The sequence below is a fragment of the Quercus lobata genome, unplaced genomic scaffold, assembly GCF_001633185.2.
Source record: "Quercus lobata isolate SW786 unplaced genomic scaffold, ValleyOak3.0 Primary Assembly Scq3eQI_1826, whole genome shotgun sequence".
In the NCBI taxonomy this organism is placed as follows: domain Eukaryota; kingdom Viridiplantae; phylum Streptophyta; class Magnoliopsida; order Fagales; family Fagaceae; genus Quercus; species Quercus lobata.
In genome coordinates this window covers 1-13907 of record NW_022154787.1, presented here as the reverse complement: position 1 = coordinate 13907, position 13907 = coordinate 1, and the positions used below count along the sequence as shown (strand labels likewise).

At 36.5% G+C, this 13907-nt stretch overlaps 2 protein-coding genes across 2 annotated transcripts; both read right to left on the bottom strand.

The window, feature by feature from the left end:
* Positions 1-1548: 1548 nt before the first annotated feature.
* On the bottom strand, positions 1549-3555 carry LOC115973374 (ISWI chromatin-remodeling complex ATPase CHR17-like). Its single transcript, XM_031093636.1, has 5 exons — positions 3390-3555; positions 2601-2779; positions 2274-2489; positions 1972-2070; positions 1549-1859 (listed from the first exon to the last, which is right to left on the bottom strand). Exons 2-4 carry the CDS (start codon positions 2712-2714, stop codon positions 2056-2058), a joined length of 345 nt encoding a protein of 114 aa, XP_030949496.1. The 5' UTR covers positions 2715-2779; positions 3390-3555; the 3' UTR covers positions 1549-1859; positions 1972-2055.
* A 167-nt stretch (positions 3556-3722) lies between these two features.
* Positions 3723-6858, bottom strand: LOC115973375 (glycogen debranching enzyme-like). Its single transcript, XM_031093637.1, has 6 exons — positions 6703-6858; positions 6019-6152; positions 5674-5766; positions 5114-5170; positions 3883-3960; positions 3723-3776 (listed from the first exon to the last, which is right to left on the bottom strand). Exons 1-6 carry the CDS (start codon positions 6821-6823, stop codon positions 3723-3725), a joined length of 537 nt encoding a protein of 178 aa, XP_030949497.1. The 5' UTR covers positions 6824-6858.
* Positions 6859-13907: the final 7049 nt, after the last annotated feature.

The following is a 13907-nucleotide window of genomic DNA, read 5'->3' as shown; positions in this document are numbered from 1 at the left end:
ACGTATAGATGTAAAAAGTCACGACAGATATAACAATGAACTCAAGTTTCCTATTTTGTGCATAAAACTAAGTACAATGCTGAAATTAAATTGCAAGAGTCAAATTAAATGAATTAGGTTATTTGTCTCCATATATTGCAAGGACATACCTTAATGAAATTTTAGACTAAAGAGAACCACACCAAGTCTAAAAGCTCAAATTTGAAACTTTCTTACTTTATCACATAGGCTTTAATGTAAGACTTTGATAGACGGTATATTGTAACCGTCCTCATCTCAACGAATTCAAACGCCACTCATCTCAACGAATCATGCTATATTATTCAAATATTTGCATTCATATTTACGATAAAATCACAAGGCTGGTACAGTTTAAGTGCCAAAAGAGAAAGAAAAAAATTTGAGTAATGTTTTTTTACACATTAAAACATGTTATTTGAAATATAGTACCAAACACATTGACGTGTCTCTACGCCCCTTAGCATTCCAAGTGTCTCCCTAGTGGTGTAAGACATTCAGCTCTCCACAATCAGATTGATAGATCAACTCATTATTGAAGATTTCAAGCTTCCACTGACCCTTACGTGCCACCTAAAGCCTTGAAGTCACATCCTATGCACTACACATGACACCACCCAAATAGACTTATGGTGGGTTAGGTTGGGTTGTGTTGGTGGGTTGGATACACACTCTACACAGGAAGAGCAATAACGATAAATTTGAACTTAGATTATTATAATATTTTCTTATATACATGGAGAATATGTTATTATAGTGATTTTTAAAAAAAAAATATTATAGTTAGTTGACTAATTTAAACATATCCAAGAAGATTTTTAAAAAATTGTACACCCCCATTCTATGGAATACATGTTACATATTACAATAAGTTTAAATTATTATATAATTTTAGAATTGTAGCATTTATTTTTTCTTTCCAAATATAATTATTATACCTATATTGTTGAAATTTTAATTTTCAGGTAATTTTTTGAATTTTTATTATTTTTATTGCTTTTCTAGGGCCCATATCTTTATTTCCAATACGTATTTTGTTTGTATTTTTTCACCTAAAACTAAAGAGTTTGACAGAAATAGAATAAAATTTCATGCTTTTCAACCTAAAAATTAAGAAAAATAAAATAAAACTTCGAGCCCAAAACTGAATTGGACTGAATGGACCTAAGTGGACCGAATAGGATTGAAGTGGACTAAAATAGACTGAATGAACCTAATAGACCGAATTGGACTGCAGTGAACCGAATGATTAAAACTATAATGGACGGAATGGACCTAAGTGGACCGAATTGGACGAAAATAGACCAAAAGGACCAAATATACTGAATTGGACCGAATTAACCAAAGTGGACCTAAGTGAACCAAATTAGACCGAAATGGACCAAATGGGACTTAACATAAAGTCATAACCCTTGTAGGTCTTGCATGAAATACATATGCCAGATCAAACGAGAGCTAAAGTTGATGCCAACTTAACATAAAGTCATAACCCATGTGTTTATAGAAATATTTGGATGAGGAAAGATTGGGGGGATAGCCTTAAGCAGCTAATACAGTATATTTCATTAGATGACCAGCTAAAATCAACTACAAGGTACAAAATACTGGAGTAGTTTCATTTATACAAATTCCAAAACTCTTCAGATCTAATATATTACCAATTCCATCAGTGAAACGATGAATTCTGAACCCTGATCCAAAAACAAGGGGATATAACAAACTAGTGCGCAAACTAGAGGCACTCCTTGCCCACACTACTGCTACACCGTAATTTAAAGGGGGATTCATCCCCCAAAAAAATTTCTTAATTTTATATTTCAATATCATTTCCTACGCTTTCCCTGCAACAAAAAGAACAAAATTAGCTTCAGTAAATCCATGGCTGGTAACTACCACATGAATAGAAAGCAAAATCATGATATATTTAGTAATCATGCAAAGACAGTAACATACTGAAGTAACATAGTCATCCATGGTCAATTGCTTCCGCTTCTTTAAGGAAGAGGGACTCTCAGTCTGCCTAGCCAGGGCTCGCTTTCATGGTGTCAAATTCTGAAACATACATTATTAAAGTATGAGATGTAGTGATATTGCATAAATTCGGATGGATGAAGATTGGCTTGATCAAATAAATGGAAGATTTATATGAAGGGATGCATGTCAGTGAGGTGGGTGAAGCCAATGTGTGACAGAAACCAGTTAAGAAGAATGTGCATAATGGTGTTCTAAGAAGTTTGGGCAGGAACAAATCGAACCTTGGCAAGCTTCTTCTCTTTACGAGCTTGTCTCTCCCTCTCGTCGTACTCTTGGTTTTCCTTCTCCACCAACCGAATTAGTGTATCACACCTCCTTGCAAGTTCTTGAGTTGTGCGAGACTTCACAAACCAATCAAAACGAAACAAGGGTGATGTGCGAAATGCAGCCTTTAACTCATCCCAGTTCCCATACCCAAGTTTGTGAACCATGCATATCTGCATATTGTGGCAGGCAAAAAATGTGTTTAAATAATTGAACATGGAACCTATACACCAAAGTTCACACAGGGAAGGGAGTGGAGGAAGAAGACTGCAAAGAAAGCACACCATGAAACGATCACATTCTTCATTGTACAATTTCCCTTTATTCTGACCATACTGAATCTTGAGTTCCAGCCATGGATTCTTGTACCGGTCCAATTTCTTCCCAATAGCTTTCATGATCTCGTCCTTTCGCGAAATTCTAGCCTCCCCCCTTTCGATATTCTTAATGATCCTATCATAATCTGGAGGAATCATTTTAGAGATAACAATTAGATCCAATGCTACCAAAGTTTTAATGAGATCATGAAATTGACAGTAAATAGTTCTACCATATCAACCACTTTTCACAGAGCTTAACCAAAGTACAGAAACAACTGCAATCTGTATCAGGTTCAACCACAAATATTATGTTTTCCTATAACCCAAAAAAAAAAAAAAACCAATGAAGACTAACTCAAGAAGCTGAACCAACCAAGCAGTGCTGCAGTTTAGCTCAAAACCAGGCACTAATGTGGCTCATCTCTTTCAATAACAGATGGCTCAACAACCCAGTTAAACCAGTTAAGACAATCTCTTCCCCTTAGCCAAACAGAAGAAAACAAAAACAAAATACAAAACCAAACAAAAACACACATTTATGGGTTATTTTTGCATGTACTAGGGGACTGGAGAACAGCAACTAATGCCATGGGATCGAAGGTCAAAGACGTTGAAGTTCATGGAAACAGATGTTACCAAAACCCAATACGAGAACTTTATGTACATATCTCAATAATTGAAGTTTACATTTGCTTCCCATTAGAATTTATTTTAACTTAAGGTAACAATGGTGTAAAATTGAATATTACTCACCATTTAACTCTTTCTATCTTTCTTTAAAGACCTTTGCGTATCTTTCAACTTCCTCCTCCGTTTTCCCTTCCATTTCAGAAGCAATACTTTTTATGTCATTTCGGCCATACTTCTCACAAGCCCTGATGAAAGTATTGAAATCTCTTCTACTCCATTAAGAAAATCCCTGAAATGCACCAATAGCCAAGCTTAGAAAAAACAATTTTTTTTTTTTTTTTTTTAACAAGAAAGGTGTGTTCCAAATCACTCATCACTAATACATTGCCAATGCCAACTGCTCCACACCAACATTCTTTCAAATTTCCTCTCAAGATATAAATTCTATGAAGCAGCTTAACAAGCTTGCAATTTCTTAAAGCAACAAAGTTTTTCAGCAATTAGATACTTCTGGAAAAGAAATACAGAAAATAATAATAATAAACAAAATAGATTCCAATATGTTTGACTGTAAGTCTGCTATAAGATGCTTCCAAAAAGAGAAAAGAATGAATACCACCTCTATTTGGCAATAAAAATAAGTAGAGAAAAGAATGAAGCTTACATGGTAATCATCCATGTAATCACGACGGTCCTGCATAACAAATTAAACCTTGAAGTTAGGACAAACTTTGAAACAATCATACAAGTCTTTTGAGTCCAACAAATAGGGAGAGTTTTAGAGAGCCAGGTAGGGGGGGGAAGCTCTCTAAAACTCTCCCTATATGGAATGTGGTCAACTTGTAAATAAAAAAATCATCAATCTGCATCAGTTTCCTATTATAAAATTCCATTAAAATAAAGAAGTGTTTCCATCAACTGATTGGCAGTACATTCAACATTATTTAGAATAAAGGCCAAAAGCTTCCAATGAAAATCTTGGTTGGACACAACCACAGAGGAAATTCATTGTATTATTATAGTTTAAATATAATAGTTTAAATTCATTGTATTATCATGAAGCATACAAGGAAAGATAACAAAAAGGTGGAATGATATAGTTTAAATATTCTTTGTCAATCATAAATAAATAATGCAATCCTATGCATACTTCCAGAATTTCTACAATTTAATGATAGGCTAACAAGAAAAGGCTAATGACCAAAAAGCAGAGCATAAGCCCAACTTCTGCATGAAGTACAAATTCAAGCAATAAAGATTAATTACCTGAGCCGCAGAAGTTGCACCATGCCGTTTTGGCAGCTTACTCCGATCAGGTGCAATAATTGGGTTCTCAAAGTTACTCACCAGTTCATCTTTCGGAGGTTCATATGGAGGCAAGTTTTCAAGTTCTGCTTTACAAGCAGCAAGAAAAAGTTAGCTTTAATGATTCTTTGTTACCGAGATTCTTCTTGCAACCTCACGTGTTCCACTTCTTTATATTTCTTTCTAATACCCCTTAGGAAAAAATATAAAGAAATGGAAGACCTGAGGAAGCAAGAAGAATATCGGAAACATAGAATAATTAAAGCTAACTTTATCTTGCTGCTGCTGAAGCAGAACTTGAAAACATGCCTCCATATGAACCTCCAAAAGATGAACTTGTGAGTAACTTTGAGAACCCAATTACTGATTTATGCCTCAGGTCATGGGTTATGACGTGAACCCACGACCTGAAGCTTGAAGCCCATTTGGACGAAAATACTTTTCAGTAAAAAAAGATTAGAAACCTATTAGAAATAAGTCATGCCACGGAAAACAACACACCCACGAACCATTTACAAATTTAATTGTATGAAGTAACCAACCTCAGTATTAATCCTTGCTTTGGATATGGCATCATCCTTGAGCAACTTTTGCAATACCTGCACAAAGTTCACTAACCATTAGCATCACAAGTTGGTAGGTGCACTTAAATTCTTGGTAGGTGCACTTAAATAATTTCAAATAATAAGAGTCAGAAAAAAGCTTTAGATTCCTGTTTAGTACCTAACAATTATTGAGATAAAATTACAAAAGTTATCTTAGTGTGCTTCATCTTGAGGAATAATATTTCCTTTTACCTGGGATCTAAAATGTGCATAGGGAATAAGCGTTTTTTTAAGGACGTAAACCCCAATATCCTCATATTGAACAAGAAGCATGAAAAAAATTGTTACAAAAAACATTTTTAAAAAAAATATTAAAAAACTAGGCAGGGATTTTGTGACAATAAAGTGACACACGTTTGACTATATCATAAGACAAGCCTATTTACATCTAACCTTTAGCTCCTTTATAGTAATATAAAGCATTAATAAATATTAGAAAGTAATAATAATAAATAAAAACAGCCCACAGTTATTGAAGTAAATGTAGTATTTGCTACCTCATCATCAAAAGAAGGTTCCATGCAGGCCATTTGGGGCCAGCAATTACCATCAGCTCCTAAAGCACCAAACTCACCTCTGCTTATAACTGCCTAGACAAATGAAAAGGAAATCAGAGTTCATTGCATTTTAGAAGCAAAACCTGGATTTACAAAAAAAAGCCACGCATAAATTATACCATCCAGACATAGGAAGCAAATGATCTACCAAACTTAAGCAGTCAAAGGAGTGAAAATATTTTGTTCATAGATGTAAATAGTTAATAAGTACATATTAAAAGTATTTGGGATAAAAAAGAAACATTAAAGGTACAACAAAGTAAACAACTCATGCAGGCCACTAACTTTTGCATAAGGATCCAATAGAATCCGAGAAGAATCATAGTAAAGCCCTTCGTCTGGGGAGAATTTTCCATCAAATTTGTAGCCATAAAGCATGTGTTTGAAGTCTCCTTTCAGGAATACATGCCAGACATCGCCTGTCATATTTGTCAATGGATCAAGTGAGATTTGCTCAGCCACTTTATTCTTCAGAGGTAAATGGCTAAAATTAGTTATACATGCACCACAAACTATGAGACTTAAAGACTCATAAGTTTGATCAATGACTCTTAAAAACAGTATTGTCGTTTCAAGAAGCTAATCTTTTAAGCCTCAAAACTCATGAAATATCTTTGCTAATTACGACATGCAACAACTCCTTGGTATAAGAATAAGAAGGCCATAAAAACTATCGGTTTCCAAGATATACAACAATTCACATATTTCGTAAAGTAGCATATACATCCATGACGGTCCAATGAAATTCATAGATATGGGAAGAAGTCCTGTCAAATAGATATTTTTTTCTTTTGACCACCTCTTGAGCTTTTAGTTCCTATAGTAACGTGAGTATTGTTATTGTAATTTAGGATTAGGAAATGTACAGATAAGGCCTACTTTTTTTCCCTCAAAAGGATCAATGAGTCCTAATCTATTTCTTTGAGGAATAATATGTCCTAAACTTTCTTTCCAAATAAGTTCAACCACCTATAATTAAAAGTAGAGTCGATAAGGGTTGCAAGACTTGATGGTTGAGAAGAGCAAGAGCTTTCAATATCTTTGAGCAATAATTCATAAGAGTTGAGAAATTAAAGAGAATATGAATCATAGGATAAGAGGCGAGTGGATGAAGTGGAGAGGCAAATCAGGAGTATAATGTGATCATAGAGTACCTATGTAGTTAGAAGAGAAAATTTTATAAGATTGATATGCTAAATGTACCTCGAAGATAACAGCAACAAGAATTGTATCATTCACAAACACATGAATATCTACCTCCAGCTAATGTCCCAACTGTACCTTTCACCTAGTTCAAATAATGTACATTAAATCATTTTGGCCACAAAAATAATTTCATGAACTTTTCAACACCAGCTTGAAATGTCCAGTTAAAGGAATAAGGTATCATTTGAGTTACCTTTTTTGAACCTTACGCTTTCTCGTATAATAAGGAGGAGGTCTTGCATGTCCTTCATCAGATGCCTCCGGCCCAGCGTTGTGTCCATGTTTGTGCCCCCCTGTCCCACAAGGAGGTGCCTTAGATATGCGTTTTGGCCGACCTTCTGCCGCTGCAGCTAACCCAACAGGCTGCTCAGGCTGAACATGGGGTGGGCCAGTGGATGTACTGTGGGAATGTGGGTCCTGTTGCAAGTCAGGAGGGGTTTGATCAAGACCCAGGTCAAATGATGGAATAGGTGATAGCTCAGGAAATGACCGTGGGGTGGGTGGACGAATGTCAGACCCAGGACAGGCATGTGGAGTGGGTGGAGGGATGGTGGGACTAGGGGACTCATGTGGGGTGGGTGGAGGGATGGTGGGACTAGGGGACTCATGTGGAGTGGCTAAAGGGATGGTAGGGGTAGGGGATGGATGTGAGGTGGGTGAAGGGATGGTGGGGCTAACGGATGGATGTGGGGTGGGTGAAGGGATGGTGGGGCTAAGGGATGGATGTGCGGTGGATGGAGAGGGATCGAGGGTAGGGACAACCTGAGGGGTAGCAACAGGCGGACGAGAGCAACGTCCGGCAGGAGCTGTGCTCGTGCTCGGGCTCTCAGTAGTGCTTGGCCTCTAAGTAGGCGCTGCCGCAGGAGTAGCTGCCTCCTCGTTCGGGGCCTCAGGTTCCCGAGGTCGTACACGGCCAATCTCATGCACTGCCTCCAGCACATTAATAATGTCATTGTGCTCCTCCGTGCCCACTAGGTGACGGCGCATCATACGGACATATCCTTCAATCTGCACATGGAAAAACCAAGTATATTAATAATGCAATATCAAAATGAAGAAAGCCAATCAATAGTATAATTTCAGGTTGGTTCCAAATTGATACGGCAACTAATAATTGGAAATTATAGGGACACCAAGTGTTACATTGGACTAAATTGAAATTAACTTTTGTATTAAAGATGTAGTTAGCGGATATCGTCTTCTGAAAAATGCAAATTGCCAATGCCAAATGAGGAAAAAAATTAAAAATAATAACAATGGAAAGATGAATGTATACCATAACTCTAAAGGCTGAAATACGAGATATGACCTTAGAGCATTCCAAATTAGATTTGTATATTCCCAACGTTCTCTATAAGGTAAATCAACTTCGATTGTCTATAAGCAATCTTAAGCAAACAACAATTTAAAAGGGAGGTTTGATGGTAAGCAAACATTTGACCACATAAGAAGAGTTCTCTAAACAGTGGTAAACTAAGTAACAAGTACGGTAAAATGTAGAAGACATGGAGAAGTTACCATTAGAATGAATCTAGCACCAGGGATATCGATAAACCTTCGAGTTATCCTTGTGAACCAATCGAAGTACTGGTGCTGTAGAGGCATATCACCAAGCACTGCTTCACAACGCCGTTGAAGGCGATGACCCCAGTCCGTGAGATGCATAGCATGTCTCCGCATCCAATCAACACCCATCTTCCCCCTCAAATCAATTGCATGAAGCACCGGGTCCGTGTTAACATGGCGGGGAATTTCTTGGATCATCCCAAATTGCCGAACGACACGATCCGGTGTATGTTTCTCTACTAGATGGAAACATACAAGCGGCACGATTGCCGTCCACACTGCCCTCCCTGCAACGCACCACGGCGGAAGGTTATCGTATTCATCTTCATACGGTTGCCACACCACCTACAACAGCCCAAAAACAAATATGCAACACATTAGGCAACTATCTTTCTATTTAAAAGTTCAGCAAATAAATATATCTTGTACTTGAACATGTTGAACAAAGCATTTTCATACCTGGTTTGGCAACATTAAAGCTATTTGCTCCCGATACCTGTCCCTGAAGACCTGGGCGGGCCTATTTTTCTTATTTGGGACCCACACCCACCTACAATCAAGAACAGGGAATCAATATCTACAACTTCCCAAGTAAGATAATATTATGATTAAAACTTACATGGTAATCAAATATAACTACTAATAGAATCTTATAGAAATTGCCTCAATTAATAATATCACTAGAATGAAAAAAGTCCTTATAAAAACAAAGCACATACAAGCCATATGACAATGACAAAATTAGAGTATATTAACGTAATCATATATATTGAAACTCTGTTTAACATTTTTAAATGTTGACATATATGCTTCGTACAACCCTTTTAAATAAAAATAAAAAATTTATATTTTAAATTACATGATTGTAAGCTTAGGTAATGATCACATATTGTAAATGAAGTTACTAAGGTACAGACTTACTTAAGGGACAGTGGATCTGGCCCACGCCCAATACTGGACCAACAATAAACACCCACCAATCTGACTAGCTTTCTTATCGCTTGCCCTGCATAACTGTCGGTACAACCATGCAAGGCAAGCACTTCCCCAACTATACCTTCATGGGTTGCGAAGGTCTTCCAACTGCTGCACCCACATTAGATGCACCCTATCACCGGATTTGTCCATGAAGATTGTGTCCCCCAATAGCGCTAGGATGTAGCATCGTGCGTACCTATGCACTTCATCGTCTTCAGCATTAGGCGGCAGTGGATGGGCAACTTGCTCCAAAAGCCGTTTTATGAGAATCCTTTGGCCAGCACGTTCCAGATGGTCTTCATTGGTAGGTCGAAAGCCAAGGTACTCATCACACACATTCTCCCATTCTTTTTGTGTGCTCCCAGTTACAACGTCACCATCAACAGGAAGTCCAAGAAGAACCTCCACATCCTGCAGTGTGATGGTGACCTCACCATGCGGCATGTGGAATGTGTGAGTCTCGGGCCGCCATCGCTTCACTAAGGCCGTTATCAGGCCATGATCAATCTCTCTACCCGGAGTCCTGAGAAGTCCCTCCAAACCAAGTGCCTTAATGATGTCAATGACTCGATCGTCCACCATTGGCTCTCGATTCGAGAACTCTTCACTACGGGCACGACATTTAAGGGACCCTGGATCCTGCACAAAACATAACCATGGATTAACATATGACAACAAGTTGAGTGCAATAGAAGTTGTTTATAGTATTTATAACACCCACCATGGACTAACATGTGGGGTGGATTAACATACAACTTATAAACATACAACTTATTATTAATTTCTGAAAACTAGTTAATGAGTTGATGCTAACTAATAAAATTACACTTTAAAAATATTTAAATCATAAAATCTCTTATTGGCATCAATGTTAAACATTCATTTTTTCTAAATAAACATGTAATATTCATAGAAAGAAAAGACTTAGAAACAAATCACAGGGGGAGGGAATTAATCCCTTCTCTATCTTGTGATTTAAAACGAAAAATTAGTGAGGAAGAGATAGTGTTAAAATGTAGACACAAACCCGATTATGTATGTGCAATTTTGGAAATTGACCATATTATAGATGCATGCAGAAGTACCTTAGAGAATAAAGAAAGGATTTGAAGTGCTGTACTTGTACTTCTGCACAGTTTTAATATATACATGTTTGTAAGTAAGAATCCTCAAGACCATGTGTTTGTACTACACGCAAGGCAAGTGCACTAAGGTAAGCCTTAACTCCTAACCCACCAACCCCATCACTCTTAAACCCCCATTTTTTGCTGCATTTGATGTTTATCTATCTCTCTAGCTTCAGTTTTCTTCAATTCGTGTATTTTGAGATGGGGGACAGCGCATGAGTAAGGTGTTTTCATGATATATGGTGTGAGAATTTATCTCTAAGAGACTTGTACCCTGACCTATACGCCTGATCAGCTGATCAGAATGCCTTAGTTCATTGAAAAGAGTCACATTCTTAGTATTACTTACTATACTTAACATTATTTCAATAAACCGACTGGGTCTAGTGGAGTTATGGATAGCTAGTTATAAGGGGAAGGGCGGATTTGAAATCTGAAATTTCACACAGATTTTCATGATTGGGAATTGGAGTTAGTTAATTCTTTCCTAGATCTAATATACTCCAAATTCCCTACGAAGGTGGGGTGTGATAAGATGAGATGGAGTTTGAGAGGGAGTGGTGGCTTTAATGTTTAGTCCTATTATGAGGCTACTTGAGGTACGCTGACTAACTCTTTCCCTTAGTAGAGTATTTGATGTGTTAAGTCCCCTAAGAAGGTCTCATTCTTTATTTGGACAGCATCTTTGGGGGAAGATTTTTTACTTGTGATAATCTCATCAAGCGATGTAGATTTTTTTGCTTGTAAGTCCTTTGATATAGTGTTCCCACTAACTGTGATATTATACTTTTCCTTGTTCAATTTATTCTTAGGTTTTGGTCCTCGTTAGCTGTTTGAAGGCATTAGTTTTGGTGTGGTTGGCTTTCCTCGATCGATTTGGTTCTTGTCTATAGGAGCACGATTCCTTATTGTTGGCTTGCTGGTAATTATGAGTTTTAAAAAGTTAAAATAACATTGTAAAAAAAAAAACTGCTGCTTCCATTTTGTGTATTTTCATCTCAACATTACTTGCCATTTTTGTTCCAGTCCCTTTTTCTAACTGCCATCTACATGCACTTATTACTACTTTTAAGAACCTAAGATTGTCAATTTTGTCATTGGGCAGTCATATAATGTAAGAGCTGCCACCTTTAAAAAAGGTTGTTTGAATGTCAAAAAATATAAGATTATATTTGTATGGATGAGTTCTTCTACTCGTTATGTAACTTTTGCAATTGTAGGTGCATGTGAAAAAGTCTCTATGGAATATTTTTTTTGTGCTTGGCAGCTTAAGGAGTGTTGATCTTGTTGGCAGTTTAAGTGATGGAGTATAGTTTGGCGATAAGCAATCTTTTCTTTCCCCCTTGTTTTCTTTATTCTCTCCTTCAATCATAGGGAGGGTATAAGTTTATTTTCCCTATTATTTTCTAATATTAGGCAACATATGCTTTTTTTTAGGATTTGGTTTCCTTGAGGATTATAAATTTTAGTCACTCAACAAGGGTTCGAAAGTTCCATTGAAATTCTTGTCCTGTTTTCTAGTTCGACTTTAGTCATTCTATTTTGGCAAGCTTATATCTAATTCGGATGTGGTAATACCTTTTATTAGTGTGGGTCGTGGGAAAGTAACTTTGATATTTCTTTATCCTGTAGTGATGAGCATGAGGAGTGCTTTCTGGAATTAACTTATCCCTCTGGATTTGCATCATAATTGTAATCTTGAATTGTAGTTGATTTGATTTTGTAGTCATTGAAAATGAGAAAATACTGTCAACGTCCTGCCTAATCCTTTGTTAGTCTGAAGGTTTTGCTATTTTGGACTCAAATTCACTAAACAACAATATTCTTCTTTATAGGCTGCCAATGTTTGTTTTATAAATTTGTGAGGGTCATGTTTGGTGTTGTTGATAACAATATGTCTACAGGAGGGGAAAATTGTGATTTGGACTTTAACATACCTGAGTAGGAGTTTGTGCTGTGTTGACTGCAACAATAAGCAATCTCCTCCCTTTTCACCAATTTTCCTTTTGCTTATTAGTCTTTTAAAACACTGTTTGCCCAAACATGATACTATTCAGTATTTTTGTTCAATTTATTTTATAGATTTTGGTGCTGGCTGTTTGTTGCAGCAAAGGTACACTACTCTACCTCGTACTTTGTATCTATCCATCTATATGAGTCTTTCATGATGTTTTTGCATACCCTTTTCTTAAATTTCACTGCTTTTTTGGATACATGGATTGCTTTTCCCGTTCTTTTCAATACCCATGTGCTGAATTGGATTATTTGTATGATTATATGTATATATGACGAAGCCTTTGCTTCATTTGAATTTTCGGGTTTTTTTTTTGTTTGTTTATATGTTTAGATATATTAAGATCTTATAGTTTGAGAATTTACGTTGTCTATGGGAAAACTCTGCCCTCAAATTTCCATGCCCAAATTTCTGGACAATTTTTTTTTATGGGATTTGTTTTAATGTACCACAATGTTGCTAACGATCAGATATCTAGAAAGGTATTTATTGTTAATGAAATTACAGTATATAATTCACGTCATATAAAAATTTGAGAGTTACATTTGTTATATTAATATAAATGGGGTTCAGCAATATATTTTTTGTTTTTGAAGGCAGGCAGGATATTGAGATAAGAACTGCAACATATGTAATGAATTATGACACTTAATCTTACACAAGTTTGCAAGTGATAGGCAATTTTTTTATATTAACACTCTATATTTTGTGTTTCCTTTGTTACGTTTTAATCACATTAAACATCTTTCCATAGGTTAGTAGGTTTTCTTTGGAAAAAGAATACATGTTGCAGACCCTGATTAGTCTAACAAGTGTCCATAAAAAGGTCATACTTAATGCACAAAGCTCCCACTTTTGTGATGTCTAGGAGTGGTGATTGGTAGGTAGCCTTATTCCCAATTTTGTTGGAGAGGTTGATTCCTGCATTCAAATCTGCATTTGTCACTTTTGGTGGAAGGCACTTACCATTGCACTAAGGCTTGAACCTAAAATTTTGGGACTAAGGCTTGGTTGTTGTTAGTAGTTCGTCTTTGGAAAAAAAATGGGAAGGATATGAAAGCTTCAAATTGTTGGAAGACTTCTTAACTTTGATGACAGGAAAGTTGCTGCATGTTTTCAGGAGTTGCTAAGTTCTCTCTACAATATGTCATGTTTGTGTGTTCATCACATTTACCTATGAAGCAACCTTTCCAGTTTTTATCTATTGGAAATCTCTACCATAGGTTCAATTCATTAAATAAGTCCTGGAAATTAAAAGAAAATAACTGGTCAGCTAGAGAGAG

Excerpts from the sequence above, each read along its gene's own strand:
- LOC115973374 (XM_031093636.1), bottom strand. The coding sequence starts at position 2,714 with ATGAAAGCTATTGGGAAGAAATTGGACCGGTACAAGAATCCATGGCTG. Across the intron at positions 2,490-2,600 it reads AAGAATGTGATCGTTTCATG|ATATGCATGGTTCACAAACT; the intron begins GTGTGCTTTCTT and ends CACAATATGCAG.
- LOC115973375 (XM_031093637.1), bottom strand. The coding sequence starts at position 6,823 with ATGATTCATATTCTCTTTAATTTCTCAACTCTTATGAATTATTGCTCA. Across the intron at positions 6,153-6,702 it reads GACTCTACTTTTAATTATAG|GCGATGTCTGGCATGTATTC; the intron begins GTGGTTGAACTT and ends CAAATATGACAG. Across the intron at positions 5,767-6,018 it reads TATTGGATCCTTATGCAAAA|GCAGTTATAAGCAGAGGTGA; the intron begins GTTAGTGGCCTG and ends TCATTTGTCTAG.